Source organism: Caloenas nicobarica, chromosome 5, assembly GCF_036013445.1.
Source record: "Caloenas nicobarica isolate bCalNic1 chromosome 5, bCalNic1.hap1, whole genome shotgun sequence".
Classification (NCBI taxonomy): domain Eukaryota; kingdom Metazoa; phylum Chordata; class Aves; order Columbiformes; family Columbidae; genus Caloenas; species Caloenas nicobarica.
This window is the reverse complement of record NC_088249.1, coordinates 36,771,259-36,789,052: the sequence shown is the minus strand read 5'-3', so window position 1 is coordinate 36,789,052 and position 17,794 is coordinate 36,771,259. Positions and strand designations below refer to the sequence as shown.

The 17,794-nt window shown below is 45.8% G+C and overlaps 2 protein-coding genes across 4 annotated transcripts; one reads left to right on the top strand and one right to left on the bottom strand.

Annotated features, from left to right (window-relative positions):
* Nucleotides 1-5,675: 5,675 nt before the first annotated feature.
* Nucleotides 5,676-11,061, top strand: SLC10A1 (solute carrier family 10 member 1). The gene is made up of 6 exons (XM_065636871.1): nucleotides 5,676-6,076; nucleotides 6,641-6,682; nucleotides 6,784-6,994; nucleotides 8,489-8,667; nucleotides 9,638-9,834; nucleotides 10,880-11,061. Exons 1-6 carry the CDS (start codon nucleotides 5,676-5,678, stop codon nucleotides 11,059-11,061), a joined length of 1,212 nt encoding a protein of 403 aa, XP_065492943.1.
* A 2,248-nt stretch (nucleotides 11,062-13,309) lies between these two features.
* On the bottom strand, nucleotides 13,310-17,794 carry SRSF5 (serine and arginine rich splicing factor 5). Of its 3 annotated transcripts, none has more exons than XM_065637029.1 (8): nucleotides 17,659-17,794; nucleotides 16,996-17,141; nucleotides 16,728-16,798; nucleotides 16,429-16,524; nucleotides 16,016-16,085; nucleotides 14,663-14,736; nucleotides 14,215-14,325; nucleotides 13,310-14,079 (listed from the first exon to the last, which is right to left on the bottom strand). In XM_065637029.1, exons 2-8 carry the CDS (start codon nucleotides 17,119-17,121, stop codon nucleotides 13,830-13,832), a joined length of 798 nt encoding a protein of 265 aa, XP_065493101.1. In that variant the 5' UTR covers nucleotides 17,122-17,141; nucleotides 17,659-17,794; the 3' UTR covers nucleotides 13,310-13,829. The 3 variants fall into 3 exon arrangements, with proteins under 3 accessions (XP_065493101.1, XP_065493102.1, XP_065493103.1); XM_065637030.1 differs by having other exon boundaries at nucleotides 13,310-14,076; XM_065637031.1 differs by lacking the exons at nucleotides 13,310-14,079; nucleotides 14,215-14,325; nucleotides 14,663-14,736 and adding an exon at nucleotides 14,743-15,744 and having other exon boundaries at nucleotides 17,659-17,793.

Here is a 17,794-nt window from a genome sequence, read left to right as displayed (position 1 = left end):
ACACAGCATGTGCGGAATAGTCATCACCCTGCAAAGGTCAGAAGAACAGCAGACAAGGCTTGTTTCTCCCATGAAGATAAGAGGAATAGTCAAAGCTACAAGGATCAGACATAGGCTTAAAGGAAGGTCCTGCTGGCCTGCCGATAACATTTCACCAAAGTTTCAAAGAAACGTAAGCTGCCAAATTTTTATGAAGCCATCTTTGACAGTTGGTCCCTAAGGAAATGAAACACTCAAGATTAACTAGATCTACTAATTACATAGTGAATAAGGAACTACAACAGATAATAAACAATATATCTTTTCCCACAAGGAAAAATAAGCATCACATACATGAACATGCTTCCTACACTCTGCTTCTGTGGAGTTCTCCTCAAAAAACCTCCGCCCTTGAAGTGATCTGCTCCAGCACCATGCTGACACCCTTCCTGTGAGCATGAGTGGCAAAGCCAGAACCACTCTCCGTATCCAGGAACATGGGGTGCCCCCTGTGCTCCCCTCAATCCATGCAAGGATCCCCCTCCCATCAGTAGGGGGGCTTTCTGCCCCAGACCTGCAAACTGCTCCCCAGCAAGGGAAATCAGAGCCTCTCTCACATATCACCATGTTGCACTGACTGCTATTGACTCCTTAGCGGAAACTGAGCAGCTATCACAGGCATCAGAAGTCCACAGAAACTTATGTTAACTAACAATAAAAATCATTCTTCCCCAGAAGTGGAGTTCTCTGTCTGGACTAACTTAAAATCCCTTAGGGTAGTAACACCACTGAAAGGACAGGGTAGGACCTCTCCCTGCCACCAAGGCCCTTTGGCACATCACAGTGCTGGTGGGGAAAAATTCCAGTGGAATTTCCTCTAGAAATTCAGAGAAAGGGGTTGCCTACTGAAATGTTGGTCTCAGTGGCTGAAGTGCCACACTCTTGGGAGCAGCTTTCCTTTCTCCAGAGCCCCCCACACTGTTTGAGGCATAAGCAATGCCCACCTGGCCAGCAAGCTTAAATTTAAACCTACCTCCTTAACACGGAAACACCATTTTTCACTGCTGACTGACCAGAGCGCACTCCAGCTGACACTGCTGTGTCCTCTCTGGGTCTCTATCTGAGACGAAGCCATCAGTAAAATCAGAAGAGTGTGCACTATCGCCTCCTCTGGCTGTTAAAAATAAGTGTCACTAAACCAGACAGATGCTGGCGCTGTGTCTCAGCAGGCACTAATTTAGCCCATACAGAGTTCTCTTACATCATTTGTTCTAGGCACAGCTTAATTGCAAAATTAATTATTTTCCTATCAAACAAAATTGTATCAGAGGGTAGTCATGGGATTTTTAAGCCTGATGGGTGCTAAATGGGATCTGAATAAATAAAACCAACTTGGGTTCCCATCTGGGCTCAGGACTGCTAAGAGGGGAGCGCTTCCATTCCCACTGCAGGGAGCCAGTGGGACTGTGCAGAGCTGGGGGAGCCTCTCCAGCCCCCCTTGCCCTGTCCCACTCCAGATGTGCCCCTTCCCCATGACACACCGGGTAGCCATCCCTGATATGGAGCTGGCATGGCAAGATGATGGCACGCAGCATGGGGGTAAGGAGAGGGGAGTATGGCCATCACTGTGGCATCAGGCTACAGCTGCCCTGGCCAATGGTATGTGGCAGCTCATGCCCAGACTGCTCCACGCCAGGTGGTGAGTGGTTTGCATCTCGAGACAAGCCCATTCAATCCGTTCTTGTTTCTGACCCTATTGTAGGGGGCTCAGACACAAGCAGAGCTAACCACCATGCCAAACCCACAACTTTTCCCACGACAGGGCAGACAAGACGTAGATTTTAATTGGAGGAAATTCCATTTAAGTGGGCTGCATCCTCAGGTGGTGACAGAAGTGGAAAAAAAAATGGATAGGACTAAAACTGTGGCACGGGAGAGCCACAGCTGGGACAAGTTGTGATTGTCCCTACAGAAGCCCTCTCTTTTCAACCCCCTGACAGCCACTCCAAGACAGTGCGTACCATGTGGGCAGGGCTGTGGTGGGCAAATTGCCTCAAAGTCACACAGAAGTGAGCAGATTGATTAGCCAAGCAAGTAACTGTACAGTGAGAAAACCTTATCTGAGCAAAATACGGGTACCAGATACCAAGGTCTTGGATTGTGGGTCAGTATAGTGTGAAACCTGGCACAAATCAAGTCACTGCTGCTCCTATCAGGTGTGTGTTCTGAAGTATGGCCCATGGGCAACTACTGGGCTGAGCTCAAGTTAATGTTAAATTCTACAAAGACACAGAAAAGATGGCAGTCCCAGCAGCAAACTGGACCTCGGCTCCCCACCAATGAAAGGGACGAACGAACCATTTCGTATTTATCCAGTGAATTTATGAAGCTGCATTATGAAAACATGAAGCACTGACTCCTTCAGTGTCTTAAAAAAAAAAAAAATCTACAACATGGCTCAGTTTGAATCCAAAAGGAAGTCTGCAAACTTATACTATAGGTTTTTTAAAAATATCTCCCTTAATGCCTCATGTTTATTAAGCATCTTGTGATGCCTTTTGCATTAGATCATATCTCCAAATTTTGGCGTATCTGACTTAATAAAAACGATCTAAACAATGGCACCTACGGTGAGACTTTGTTGTTTTATGAGGTTTTATCCTCAGAGAGCAACCAGGCTCTGGGCATGCAACCACTGCCCTCAAGTGGCATGAGCCGTGCAGGTCCTGTCAGGAACCTCCTTGGCTTTGCACAGAGCAAGAACACAAAGACCTTTGCGCAGGGAGCGAGCTATTTGGGCCATAAGAAGGGGAAAAAAAGAGACCATCTAAAGAAGAACATTTAGAAATTTACCTTTTAAAAACCGAGCCTGAAAAGCATTTAAAGGAAGGAAAAGGCATGCTTTACCTAGGGATGAAACTAGGGGCTTCCTTGCCAAGCAGGCTGCTCCTCTTGAGGCCAAAGCCTCCTCTGAACTGAGACAGATGACATAGACATCAAGTCAGCAGTAGCCCATCATGGGCCAGCAGCAGCAGGCCACGCACCACCCAGACCTCACTGCCTCCCAGCACAGGAGACTGCAGGAGTCTGCTGCTTCCTCCAGCCACGTTCCTCACCGGTCCCATCTCCCAGGCCCCACCAAAGCAAGCAGTGGCTTCAGAGCTGAGATGCAGCTCTTTGGCCACCTCTGAATGCAGACCCCCGGGACCGGCACCCACGTAAAACTACTGGACGTCCCCAGCGTGAATCAGGGTGAAATAATGATCCTGATTTATTCTGCTTCTCTCAACCAGTCTCTCCCTTAGTTCCTGTGGCACTTCCTGCGTGTTAACTACTGGGAACCAGCAGGAATGCTTGAAGAGCAAACAACTAGCAGGCATTTTTTAAAATTATTGGGCAGCTGGAACGTTCTTCTACAGCCCTGCAAAGACAAAGGGTGAGAGCATTACAACATCGTTGTTTGAAAATCTCAAGCTGCACTTGGCTTGCTGGGGGAGTCTGGGCACTGCCAAAGCAGTGATGCTTTGTAACCACTTGTTTGATTTGATCTTTCTCTTGCTTTCTGACAGCCAGTGAAAACAAGCATTTCCTTTGGATGGCTGGGGTTCTGTGTGAGAAAAATCTAAAGGGAGGGAGAGAAAGATAGAAGGAATTGCTGCAGGATTTGCTCCTGCATTTTCTCCTAATTCCTATGGGTCTTGCCCACATACCAGTTGATCAACCCTTATTTGTACTCCTTGCCAACATGGTGACACAGACGTCTCAAAGCACCACCTGCCATTCATGGGAAGGGCCCTTGTCCACAAGCGTGACAGTGCGGTGCTCTCAAGGGTGTAGGAGAAGCCGCTGGCATGGAGGTGCGGAGCCACCGAGAGCTGCTGGCACAGCCCTTTCCCGCACTACTGTGGGCACCATTCCTCCTGCCCGACGGGGGATGCCCGTGCTGGGCTCCAGAGCTGCTGTCGGTGCTTTTCCGGCCTGGCTGCCAGCCTGGAAAACAAAGTTCCCAACCAAAGCGAGAGCAAGTGGGGAAGAATGGCTCTGACATTCCTGCCTGCCACCAGCAGCGTTTCCAGAGCAATGGGGCTGGAGAGGCTGAGCCCACAGAGCTGCCAGATGAATAGGAGCGATGGACACATCACTGCAGTGTTATAATGCCCTTCAGCAAAAGGGTTAGAGCTCAGCCCTGCTGCAGCAAACCTCCCTGGTTGAAATCCCCCACCAGAGAGAAAAAGACTGCAGCCCTGTAGCACAACTATCATATAACAGCTTCCCTTTCTAAAAGGCTCTTTTAGACCCAGGCTTTACACTCTGCAAGCAGAGGACAAGATTTTGCTAAGGGAGAAAGATTTTCATGGAGCAGAAGGACTAAAGGACCAAGCTTGGCAAGGAAGGCATGGAGCAGCAAGCAATCTCACCGAAGTCTCCTGTAGGCATGTAAGGTAACGACATTCACTTTGCTCTAGTTTAAAGTGTTCAGCTCTGTATGTTTTAGACTTCCATGCCTGATCTAGTGCTCAGGTCAGGTTGTTTTGCTCCATAAACGAAGGCAAAACCTGCAGAAGTATCAGGGAGGGTGGCACCTGGGGACAGGGCAGGCAATGTGATCTCCAGAGATCCCTTCCAACCCCAACCACTCTGTGATTCTGTATGATTCTGTGTAATGTGCTGTTCCCCAGCATGGCAGGGAAGCATATCCTCTGTACAGCCAGGGACGGGGAGCAGCGAGGTGACGGACAGAGGCCACCTCTGCGGCAGCTGGAGGAACAATCTTTGACAGACACCTCTCTGGTCCCTCTACCAGCCACCCAGATGCCATTTCCTTGCACATGTGCTTATATTGAAAGCACCAGGCAGGTACCAGTCCAGGGTGGGTAAGAGTTACCTATTTGCCTTTACTTGGAGCGCTCAGGTGGTGCCTGCACCACTCACTGGATCATGGTGCAGGGCAGCTCAGGTCCTGAAAGCAACACTGCCGTGCTGCAGCGAGCAGTGTTAGGTTAGCGGTTGGACTCGGTCTTAAAGGTCTTCTCCAACCAAAATTATTCTGTGATTCTAAGCACAGCTTTGCACTGCAGAGGTCGGCTGAGTCTCCTGTCACGTAGAACCTCCCCTAAACACTGAGGGAGTAATACCTTGAAGGAAAAGAGACATGAATGCTCCTGAGAGTTTTGCCAGAGAAACTATTTGTCCATGGAGGAAGTTTCTTCCTAGCCCTCCTATTGAGAAACTGATTTGTGGCCAGAAGCGTAAGTATTTTGTAACCCTTGTTAAAAATACAGTACCCTAGAGGCACCACATTTTTAAGCATTGGCCTAGGCAGTCTCTTGTGGACAAGAGTTCTTCTGGTTCATTTTCTTTTGTATGAAGCACCTGTCTTTACCAGTTTTGAATGACCTTCCCTCTCTCACCAGCTATATCCTCTTTCTCAGGGTGAGAGCAGACACTGGAAGAGGTGGGGCCCAGAGCAGAAACTATGCAATAGTTTCTGCATAACCTATTCTGCATAACCTATTACAAAAGAGAACGGGGTTCAGAGCTGATTGCTCAAAACATGGATTTCTGTTTCAACAGCTGCTGAAGGAGAGCTTATGTTTTGCTTGCACTAATTGGATGTTATCCAGACTCCTGAATCAATCACTTCCTCACCTTCCCAGCCACTTAGAGAAGAAGGGACCTCTAAACTCTTCAGCAGGATGAATGAGACCAAGGGAGCCTTTGAGAGCCGAGAGCTTTGGAGCCCAAGTCACATACAGAGCACCTCCTTGACCAGTGTGCCACCACCATCTGCATTCGGCCAGCAGGCCATGGACAAAGCCCTGAATGTGATCTTTATTGTGGTCCTCTTTGTCATCATGGTATCTCTGGGGTGTACGATGGAGATAGCCAAGATCACAACGCACCTCAGGAAACCCAAAGGCGTGGCAATTGCTGTAATGGCTCAGTATGGCATCATGCCCTTGACAGCATTTGTGTTGGGCAAGCTCTTCCAGCTGGGTGCTACAGAATCCCTGGCCATCCTCATCTGTGGCTGCTGCCCAGGGGGAAACCTCTCCAACATCTTCAGTCTGGCACTGAGAGGAGACATGAACCTCAGGTAAGGAAAGCTCATTGCCCATTGCCCAGGCCAATCTAGTCTTATAACTGATTCAGAAGCTAGCTTAACCAACATTAGCAATTCCCAAGAAGCTGGATAAAGACTGAAATACTAAATCTAGAATATTTTTTAAGCACTCATGATTGCTCAATGAGCCAATTTGTCCTGGTTTTACAATAAGATGAGATTCTGTACCTTTCTCCGAAGCATATGGCATGCTGTTCTTGATGAGATGGGTGTAGGAACACTTTTTAATCTCCACACAGCGGTACAAATAGCATATATATGCTATATTTATCCATATAGCAGCATATTGTTCTGTGTAAACTGAGCACGGTGTCTGGAGAAGCTGCACCAGTGAGAAAAGTTGAACTAGCAGAACCTAAAAAACCCTAGTGATAAAACAAGATCCAGGGGCACAATAGGAAGCATTACTTTCTCTGTCACTTGTGTATTCCTGAAATGTGAGCTGTACCCATAATGAAGGTCCTTTCTGAGCTTGTACAGATCTTGAACCATCTCCCCCTCTCTCTCTTCATATCACATCCTTCTACAACCTGATAGCAATATTGGGGAAATCTCAGTGACAGGTCAGGAAAGAACAAAGTAAAGTCTTGTATCCATGTGTCCAGGTTAGTAAGAAAAAATAGCCTATTCCATAAAAAGAAGAGTAATTCTTCTACTAAAGGGTCCTTTCTTCATCTCAGCATTGTAATGACCACATGCTCAACAGTCCTGGCAATTGGACTAATGCCTCTGCTTCTGTACCTTTACTCGGGAGGACTATACGAGGGTGATTTGGAGGGCAAGGTGCCTTACAAAGGAATAATCACCTCCTTGGTCATTATGCTAATCCCCTGTGCAATCGGCATCATCTTGAATGAGAAGAAACCACAGTACACTGGCTTTATCATCAAGGTAAGAAGTATCCTGTGCTAGTTGCCTTTCAACCAAGGGCCTCAAGGAAGTTTTGAAAAATAGAGGCACAGGAATATTAACTTCTTTAAGGTATGTCACAGATCAATGAAAGGGTTGAGGATAGAACTCAAGACGTCCACTTCACCACTTTCATCATTAAAATATTTGCCCAAAGAGAAGTCCTCCACCTTTTCCAGACAAACATTTTGTAGGCAGCTTCCTACCTCGCTCTCCTTTGTTGACTTCAGTTTTTACTTCATTTTCTTTTGCTACAAGCAGCACTAAGGAGCTTCATAGGCATTGCCCCCAGCTACTGCTGTATCCAAAGCAGACCCTAGATTTAAAAAAAAAAAAAAAAAGACCACAAGACCATCCCACTGTTCTCAAAGGTGTAGGACAGGGCAAAAGGCACATCACAAAGTTGCTGTAGTTGCTGCATACATCAATCAGGTATCTATCCAGCAGAAGCCACTAGATCACTAAGTACCCACTTATGCCTGGAGTCATCTCCCTACCTCCTTTGTACATCAGGCATTTAAAAAGCAAAAAGGGAAATCTGGACAACCAATTCCACCATTGTCTAACTCAAGAGTTCCACCAGCAATACCCAGAAAGCTGTTAACAACTTTGTAAACCTATTTTTCATGGTTTCTTTCAATAAGGCTCCATTTCAGAGAAACTGCGACCAAGCACAGCAAAAAAGGGGTGCCAAGACCTAATAACAGACCTGATAAAATGACATTAGGAATCACATCTTAGAAGGATGGGAACCCAGCTAGAGCAGACATAGGAGGCCCAGAGCTCTTCAGAGGTCCCTTTACCCAGCACAGGGCAATGACAACTGGACTGTTTCAAAAGAAGCCCAGCATGACAAAGCGACCTCCACTGGCCCAGCTGACCCTTAAGTCATGTTCCTTTCTGCTAACACCACCTTTCCATTCATCTTCTCTACAAAAGAGGAAGGGGCTAGAGACTTGCTTTTTAAAAAAACACCGGGACTCTAAAGGGGAGGGACAGGCAGGAAAGCTGTGTATTCTGCCTCCCAAAATTCCCCAGCTCCTTTATCTGCCAAATCATCAGATACCAATGAGACAATTTGAAAACACAGCCACCACCTTCCACACCTGCTATAGGCAGGCTCTGCCTGTGAGTAGAGTGGTTTGGGTGGACTTTGGGTGGATTAGGTTCACAAAGGGACCTGGACAGACATACGCATAGCAATGCCCGAGAAACTAGTGGCTGATGGAGAAAGCCTCGGTCGTTTTGCAGGTAGATCAGAAAGGTATCCAGTTATTTAAGGTCTCTCTAGGTAATACCTCAGTATGGTTTCTTGCTGGTTACTTGTAACATTTATATCCTTGAAAGGTATTTATGCACTCTTACTATATACTGACATGTGCTGGACAGGGAACTGGGCACAGCTGCTTCCAATGGCTGAGGAAAATTTTGCTGGGGGTTTCTCCCTTGTCCTTGTCTTGATCACTTTTATTTTAGGCAGGGATGGTTGTGCTTCTACTGTCATCTTCTGCAATAATCGCTCTGTCCGTGGCCAATGTGGGAAGCAATATCATGGTTGTCTTCTCACCATCCCTCCTGGGATCTTCTGCCTTGATGCCTTTTATTGGATTCCTCCTGGGCTATGTTCTCTCTGCAGTCTTCAAGCTTAATGACCGGTATGTTCCCCCCCGCCCCCTCCCCTCACTCTCTGTCACCAGAAGGAACAGATAGGCATGGCAGTTCTGGTCTACAGAGCAATGGCGAAAACACAGGTTTCAACATTGATGTACTCTTGTAGAATAAACACTGATTGCAGTCTCCCTAAACAGGCCCTAGGTGTACAAGCAGACATGCTGCAAGCTGGTCCCAAGTCAATAACTCCCACACCTTGAGCGAGGAGAGAAATTAGTTCAACCTTTGCTTGTCTCATCAGAGAGGGGAGGAGTAGCTGGGGTAGTTTTTTTTGACACAGGTACCTGATCACCACGGAAAAGGTAGAAGGTTCACTGAACAAGCAGATGGATGGTTTTGACTTAAGATCACTAGTAACCTGCTAAGCACACATTACTTGCCTCTGCTCAGTGATGAAGATGAGGGAAGAACACAATTCATAGCACCACATGAAAAACCAGCAAACTGGGAAATACCAACAGAGAGCAGACCCCAAGTGACACAATTATTCCTCAGCTGATAAATACCTCAAACCAGTCAGTGCATTCAGTTGCAGCCCCAGGAATTCCGGATGGAAACCTTGCATACAAAACCCACTCCCTTCCTTTCCCATCCTACCTAATCCAGGCAGGAAGCCTGCTAGTCATCACTATTTTTTACCTTCACACCTTGGACTCTTCTTTTCACCTTGGAAGCAGACTCCTTCCTTGTGGGAAGCTGCAGAGCCCATAGCAGGGCTTAAGTCCTCCAAACACCGTTAAGCACACAGTCCACATTTATAGCATGATCTGTCTGCGCCCATTGCAAAGGGAACAAGTGGCAAAACCTTCCAGGGATCTCATTATTGCTCCTGATAAAGCAACTTTTAGCACGGGCAAACACACAAAGCATTGCAACAGCAAGGTAGGCAGCGTTCTTTTTAAGTTGTTTGAAAGTGGGTTAAATCTGTAATCTGCTTAACTTTTCCTCCTTCAGATGCAGGCGAACAGTGTGCATGGAAACTGGCTGCCAGAACGTACAGCTTTGCTCGACCATCCTCAAGGTCACCTTCGCCCCAGAAATCATTGGCCCCCTGTATTTCTTCCCACTACTCTACTTGCTGTTCCAGCTTGGAGAGGGACTCCTGCTCATCCTGGTCTTTAGGATCCATGACAGAATTAAAAAAGGAAATGGCAAGTACAGCTTTGCTCTTTTTTTATGTTTTCCACTCCAAACCATAAACTACCAAGGAATTTCTGCTTTCTGGAGTGAGAATACAGTTGCCTTTTAACTCAGGGTTACATACCCAACATATTAAAGACAAATCACAGTCAAAAATTCAGGGGTAACCGAACGCATTAGAAATGATGACTTCTTGCATCAGCAGAATGTTTCACATAGCTATATACTATCTATACTATCAGTGCTCAGAGGTTTTCAGAGTTCTCTGCTTAAACTAAGACATCCTGCAAAAGCTATCACTTGCACCAAGCACATGCAAAGAACAGAGGTGTTTGTGTGTGCCTAAAACCACACAAAATATCAGATATTCTGTAATGCAACAAATCAGAGCTTCACTGCACACTGTTGAGAGATTCACTGATGGCTATCACTTCTGGAGAGGGCTGAAGGAAGGAAACATTTGGATCTTTTGCTAGAAAAGTGTAAGTAGATTTAAGCTTAATTAAAATACATGTATGCTGTTGGTATAGATGTGAGGCAGACCCTTCTCCAACTTCAGCAGGTCCATAATGTCAAAGCCCATCTGAGTGTCTGTGTATGTATCTGGAGAATGCACTGCTGAATGAGATCCTCCACCAGTCACCCTTCTGATGCTTCCAGACCAGCTTTCTCCAGTCCCTTGGGACAGAGAAGCAGCTGAGCAGCTGCTACAGGAACATTTTATCAAATCTTATAGCTCAGCTGAAGGATGACTGTTAATGGGGAAAAAAACCCCACCCAATTTGTATCCCTAGGTGTGCCTCCAGTACAGGAACAGTTGATACTGGAAACAGCCATACAGGTGCTTGCAGGACTACCACAGAAAGGCTGGCTTTCCATTCCAGGCTCCAATTCATAAATGACTGAGAACAAAATGGTTTAAATATTTTGGCAAGACTTCCAAGTTCCTTCCTTTTGTTTCACATCATCCAGCAACACCAGTTACAGCTGTTTCACAGCCTTTCCATACCCAGGTTTCAGAATGCCTATTCTCACTACATTTTTCCTTTTCTTCAGATGCAGCAAAAACGATGTGCACAGCTGTGGACACAGTTAGTGCTCTGGAAGTGTCAAGACCCTGCAGAAACAGTGGCAAACCAGGAAAACGATACAGACTGATCATGCGGCAGCTGTTATCACAACCCCTCCAAGCTGCACCTTCTGCAGCAGGCTTACAGGTCTCCAGCAGTTCTGTGTAAGACTTACTTCTATGCTCAGTTTACACCAGACAAGGAGTCACCACAGAGCTAACTGTACCCTCACTGTTATTTCCTGAAGACCTTGCTCCAGACTAAGCCTGTCCCTGCCTGCCCATGAGAGAGACTTCCAAGTCATCATGACAACCCTTTGGGACAGATTAGGGCCATGCTCCCAAATGACCACCCCCAGTTTTGCCCAGATGAAAGTCACTGCCCACATCAGTTCCCTTGTTTAATTTCATCTACTTGGAATTATCCCACTGGCACTTGTTGGAAGCAGCTCCCAAAGGCATCACTGAAAATTAATGTAATTTCTCTAAGACAGACCCAAAGTGAGGTATACAATTCCTCAGAGCACAGGCCACCGATACCCAGCACGCAGCTAAGCAGCTCACAGGCTGCTGGTCACTCCCATTTTCCAAAACATGAGCTTTGTGTGGTGTTCCACTGCTCTCCACACAGCAGAGACCACAAAAATTGAACACAGCTACGCAAGCTGCCTAAGTATGCCAAGTTTGGGTCCGGCAAGCTGTACCTCTGAAAATACATGAGCCTTGAATGTGCCTTGCTTTGCAGGAGTCAGTGAACTAAACACAATGCCTCTCCAGGGCACCATCTAGCTATTGTCACCCTATAAATAGGAGTACGAGGGCAGACTGGCATTAACTCTTCCAACATGCTGAGTATACATTGCAACCTGAAAGTAACCCCCCTTAACTAAGACTGAACAGGCTCATACCAAGAACCCATGCTTCATGAAGGCAGAATCATTTCTGGCCAGAAGTCAACATAACCCTCCATAATGCAAAGCCTGGGAGTTTGTTATAAACTGGAGGTTTGTCATCGCAAAGCCAGCTCCCCAAGTAAAATGCAGAAATCTATTCAGGCTGCTTGCAAGGCAAGTGGTATGGTTCAGAAACAGAATTGGGAGCAGCTATTCGTAGAGCAGGCAGTCCTCCGCCTTTAGCCTGAGGGAGAGAAGTATCTGAAATCTTGCTTTCCAGTCAGCAGGTGCCTTCACCCACCTGCGTTCCTGTTGGAGCCAAGGCCCACTTGAACAGACACCCCTGATGATTCAAGTAAGCAGGAAGGACCAACTGACTTGAGGTGACACAGCTGACCTTACACCTGGCTGTGTCAGCCCTGCCCCTACTTGTGGAGGGTAAAGCCCTCTTCTTCCACTCCTCTTCCAGTGGTCCAGCATCTGAATTACGAGCCTCTGAGAATGACACCTTCCACTCCCCAAAGCTGACTAGCAATAGGCCAATTAACTGCATATCAATCCAACCACCTCAGCACCTGCTCCGAGGAGCACCTGGCAGTTTGGTACAGTGCCACCTTCACAGATAGATTCCCAAGGCATAAAAGCTCATTCTTGTTCATTAGCTCAAAACACATTTATGATAACTGTGCAACAGCACCAAGAAAAGGCAGCGGGTCCTGCAGAGACCCTGAACGACTCACCTCCCACAGGGCCAGACCTTGTTCTGAGAACCACCTTGCATTTCCCAGGATTTAATCCAAAGCCCAGCCTTGGCTCCAAAGATCTTTTTAAAGGCCTCAGTGGGTTACAGAACCACCTTTGTAAAGCACTTTATAAGAAAACACATTTTTTAAAAAGTTTAATTCTAAAGGTCTCTCAACATGGACAAGGGTTTGAGAAACAGGGGGACTGCAGAGGGTTGCTGCTCCTGCAAGGCACGAACACTGAAACACAGGCTGCAGCACTCCCACCAACTTAAAAATCCTTCTTCTTCCTCCAGAGTGAGGACTAACACCTGTAAAAATGCTTTCTCCACACCTAAATGTCCTCTCATATGTGTGCGCACAAACACACTAATGAAGTATGCCAACTACATCCATCTTTCATATTTCATGTTTATTATCCAGTGATTAAAAGCTACATTACTTGCCTGATTCTCGTTATCAAGGTTCTCATTCCTGAACATAAAGAGACCTAAGGACATAGCATGATGTATTTAAAAGGAAGTTCTCCTCCACATCCAAAATGCTCGATGACAACTTTGCTGTAGACCCATCTTCAAGAAACATTTTAACAGTGTCCAACATGAGATGCGCTGACAAACACTCCACTAACAGTAAGAACACACTAGAAGCAGAGACATGTTTCTTTATACTTTATTTATTTAATTCTTAAGTACCAAGAATTAGGGTGCTTTATAGAATATTACCACAGGGCAGCGAAATGGGCATTTTCTTAGTGTAGTGCAAGTCATATTAAATGAAAAGCTTTTAAAATAAAGTTTTATTACCAGTACTGACCAGCACTTAAATCTGCTGACCTATAACTGAAACAATGGTTCAAAAGCACAAAAAATACCTCCAAAATAAAGCTTTATGTACAGCACATGTAGAGCTCTTAGATGCCTAAAGCTACTGGTTTGAGATATACTCATTGTTCTGAGTTACTATACACAGTTGAATATACTGGGAATTAAGTATTCAGATGACTTTTTTTTGCAGTACAAAAAATTTAGGTTGTCTGCTTTAGTTATAAAGAGCTCTGCCAATATACATAAACTATACACTTCAGACATTCACAAAAAGATGTGAGCGAGAAAAGAGTTATCAAAAAACATTTAATACAATTAGTCAATAACCCTTCCCACCATAGTCCACATCTACAAAGTTCCCCTCATCCCTCCCCCCTCCCCATCCAAACCCTTCCCCACAGAAAGTCACATACTTACCACAAGTTTTAGCAAGTATGGTTTAAAAAAAGGCCCCCAGGCCAAGCTACTTATAGTTCAGTTGCCACTGTCAACAGATCTGGACCTTGACCGAGACCTGTGCCGATCCTCAGATGATGGAGATTTAGATCTGCTGGAAGAACCACGTTTCTGGCTCTTCTCTGGCATTGGAGATCTACTAACTGACCGGGACTTGCTATGGCTCCTACTCCTTGACCTGCTGTAAGACTTGCGGCTGCGGGAACGGGAACGGCTACGAGACCTGGATGAGCTTCCGCTACGAGACTGCGACCTGCTTCTGGACCTACTGAGGAAACAAAGAGCATTGGTGTTACAAATGAAACGCCACGAACCACAACAATAGCCAGACAATTCACTGACAGTTCTTCGAAGCTTTCTTAGTGGATATTTAAGCATTATTTAAGAGAACAGAAATACATACCTGTGCCGTTTGCTGCCTTCAATTAGTTTGATTTTCCTTCCATTAATTTCTTTACCAGAAAGCTTTTCAATAGCATTCTTTAAATCACTGTAAGAGGCGAATTCAACCACCCTACAGAAAAAAAAAAAAAAAAAACACAAACACACCACAGAGCTCACAATTACAAGTTATATTTTTGACGACAGAGCAAAACATACTCTGGGAAAAGAAAAGGAACTTATAAAAGTTCACACTGCTCAGCGCAGTCATCCAATATCATAACTCAAGTACGAACTGAAGAATTCCCCTCCCCAAATACCAGAGAAGGCATTTTCAAAGGGTAGCTAAATTAAACCATGAACAGCTGCTGAGGAAGCACCAAAAAGCAACCAGCTTCCCTCCTGAAATATCTACGTAATATGCAGAAGTATTACACTACAGCTTTTAAGAGATTATTTAAGAGGCTTACCCTTCATTTAACTTAGGTCTGTGTGCATCTGCAAAGGTTACTTCCCCAGCTTGTCTCATGAAGTCTTTGAGATCCTAACACAAGACAAATTACGTTATGCAAAGAAGTGAAATTAATACTTATCTACATAAAAATAGTTAAAAATAAACAAAAGAAACTTATGACTACTGAAAGAGAGATCTTAGATAGACATGGCAATTGCCATACTTGTATTCTATCAAAATTGAATTATCTATATTAGGGCACGAAATAAATGAAAAAGCATATTGCTTTAAGCAAAATGCAAATAGAGTGTCTTAACGTTAAGAGAAATATTAATCTACAAGGATTATATAGATTAAATAACAAAGAGAGAGAAAGAGAGAGAGAAAGAAATAAAAGAAAGTACATTTCTATATATATTGGACTGAGTGTGAAATACTACCCATGGATTTTTTTACTATTTCAGTTTCCATTTACATTACAATTCTTATATGAGTAGAGAATTACATTTACTTAAAAGAAATTACTTTGTGCCCCATATGTCATTAAAAATATAGTTTACTTTACCTTTATTAACATTTCCCTAGGCTAGCCAAGCAGCAAACTGCATTAAGCGACCGGAGATACCGTCATGACATATGCCCGACTGGCTCTTCGCCACCCACTGGACGACCACTACCCAGTCGATGGAAGCCATGAATCGCACTGCTCTCCCTACTGGGAGACTAGTGATGGATCCAGACATTCTCTACGCTTGATGTCACCAAGGACCACTTTACTGCGATCAGGATTCCAACGACCACCTAATTTCGTATCTTTCAACTCTTTTCGACCAGGACCTCTTTATTCGGAAGCGTTACAGGAGGAACAGCTCTCAACTTAGGAATCAGATCTCGTTAACGCTCTGGGATCGCTGCAATGTGGCACTTTAAGGAGTGCATCGATTACGTCTAGACCGGCAAACACAGATCTAGAGGTGGCCAAGTGACATTGTAGGAGCTGACTGGAAAGTCAACCAGGCCCGACCAAGAGTGACCAAGACAGAACGATTAGGATAACCCACAGGCACTCCTCGTCATAAGGCCAACGACACAGATAGGCTGGCAAATAAAGGGTTTAATATGTGGTTAAAATGGATTTAAAAAACAAGAAAAAATAAATATATAACCTCAAATATATACATTTATTATTATTATAAATTAAAATTAACTAGTTTTCATTTAAAATAATAAAATAACATTATTTAAAATTACATTAATTACATAAACATTTTAAAATAAATTAGATTTAATTTTAATTAATTATTTTACAAAATAATTACATTACATACCCATTAAATGAAGTCAAAATAGTAATCGTGTTTCAACAAACCTGCCAGCTGACTCTGGAAGACAAGTTTTCCACTACGAGGCGATTTTCTGTTCTTAAAGGTGGGGCACTTCTGTTTGGAAATAAAACAATTGGGACTTTTGTTAGTAATTAAACTAGAACCACACATTAACAAAGGCTGTACCAATAACCAGCATCAGCATACCACCATTACTATTAAAACTTAACTACGTAATGCCCTGAGTAATCTAGGACAAGCATTATGTACTTTAGGGAGGGAGCATGAAGACAACAAGCACATCTGAGAGGTTTTGTAATCCTCACTATCCTACTGCCACATCAAATGATTGACTAAAAAGGCAAATACTACCTATTAATACCTCACTCTGCCTCAAGTTCTCGGATCAGATGAGACCACAGTATTCTTAACTACGTCATTTCAAAGCTATACATACCTCCTGTCACTACGTGGACGGCGGCTACTAAAACGGTCAGAGTACCTCCCTCTGCCTCTACCCCTAGAGCGTGCTCTTGCATGCTCAATTGTAACCCTGGTGGGAAAAAAAAAAAGGGGAGAAAAAACCACATTTTTACATTTTTGTTCTTACATATTCTTTCATAGTTACAGTCATAAAAAAAAAACCCACAACACAAAATAGTCTAAATAATACTGGTTACACAATACAAGTTGAAACCAACTCACTTTTTATTTCAGTTATTTGAGTTTATAAATTCGTGAAATAGGGTACCTCACCTCTCACTGCAAAGCTCTTTTCCATCCAATTCATAGACGGCATCATCTGCATCCCTCGGATCGTCAAATTCCTGCAAAACCACCACAGCAAAAAGAGAAAAAGTAAAAAAAAAAAAAAAATTACATCTCTTAAAAAATCAACAAATATTCATGTGCCACACAGTATAATTAGCTGAGCACATGAATGGCATTATCCTTACAAGTAGCTCCGTGCGCATCGACCGCCAACGGGCGGTAACCGCGGAGCGCTGCGGGGAAGCGCACTCACCACAAACCCAAACCCCCTCTTCAGATCGATGTCCCGGATGCGTCCGTATCCCTTGAAGAACCTCTCCACATCCTTCTCCCTGGCGGCCGGGTTCAGCCTCCCGATGAAGACGCGGCAGCCGCTCATGGCTGTGGACGCGGAGCTCGCTGCAGGGGACAGCCCGCCCGGTGACTCAGCACAGCGCGGCCCGGCCCGCGCAGCCGCCCTCCCTGCCGCAGTCTGCAGCTGGCCCGCGGCCCGGCCCCGCCCCCCCTTCGGACCAATAGGAACGAGGCAGGTGGGGCTCGCCTCCGCCTGCGCCAATGGGAACGCGACGCTCAGCCTGCAGCCCCACCCACAACGCGCCGAGCCCCTGCTGCTCCTTCCCTCCCTGCCAGCGCATGCGCACCGCCCCGCCGAGGAAGGGAATAAAACCCAACGCCATCGCTCCACCACAAAATGGCGGCCTGGGCCGCGCCCAACTGCGACGCCAGCAGCGCCCGCTCCGCCGAGGGCGCTAAACGGAGCAAGGACAATACCGGCTAGCGGGTTGCGCAGCCGGGAGCTCCTTACGCCGCCCACCCTGCCCCCTGACAACACACACCCGCGGCGCTACACTCCGCAGGGGCGCCCCGCAGAGAGGCCCCCCGCTCCACCGCACCGCGCTCCCGGCCTGTCACAAACCTGGGCTGCGGGTGTCGGTGCGGGCCAAGCCGGGCGGTGGCGCAGGGCAGTCGGTGCTGGGCTGGCGGGCAGCTGCCTCCTCCCTCCGTGACGGCCGGCTCGGCACTGCTGCGCCGCCCGCCGCCGCGCTGCCAAA

Bases quoted from the DNA above. Each gene is read 5' to 3' on its own strand.
- SLC10A1 (XM_065636871.1), top strand. From the start codon at position 5,676: ATGAATGAGACCAAGGGAGCCTTTGAGAGCCGAGAGCTTTGGAGCCCA. The intron at 6,683-6,783 runs GTAAAGTCTTGT...TCTTCATCTCAG, and splicing joins ACAGGTCAGGAAAGAACAAA to CATTGTAATGACCACATGCT. The intron at 6,995-8,488 runs GTAAGAAGTATC...CTTTTATTTTAG, and splicing joins ACACTGGCTTTATCATCAAG to GCAGGGATGGTTGTGCTTCT.
- SRSF5 (XM_065637029.1), bottom strand. From the start codon at position 17,121: ATGAGCGGCTGCCGCGTCTTCATCGGGAGGCTGAACCCGGCCGCCAGG. The intron at 14,737-16,015 runs GTTTGTTGAAAC...GTCTTGTGTTAG, and splicing joins CTTCCAGAGTCAGCTGGCAG to GATCTCAAAGACTTCATGAG. The intron at 14,080-14,214 runs GTATGTATTTCT...TTGTTTCCTCAG, and splicing joins GAAGGCAGCAAACGGCACAG to TAGGTCCAGAAGCAGGTCGC.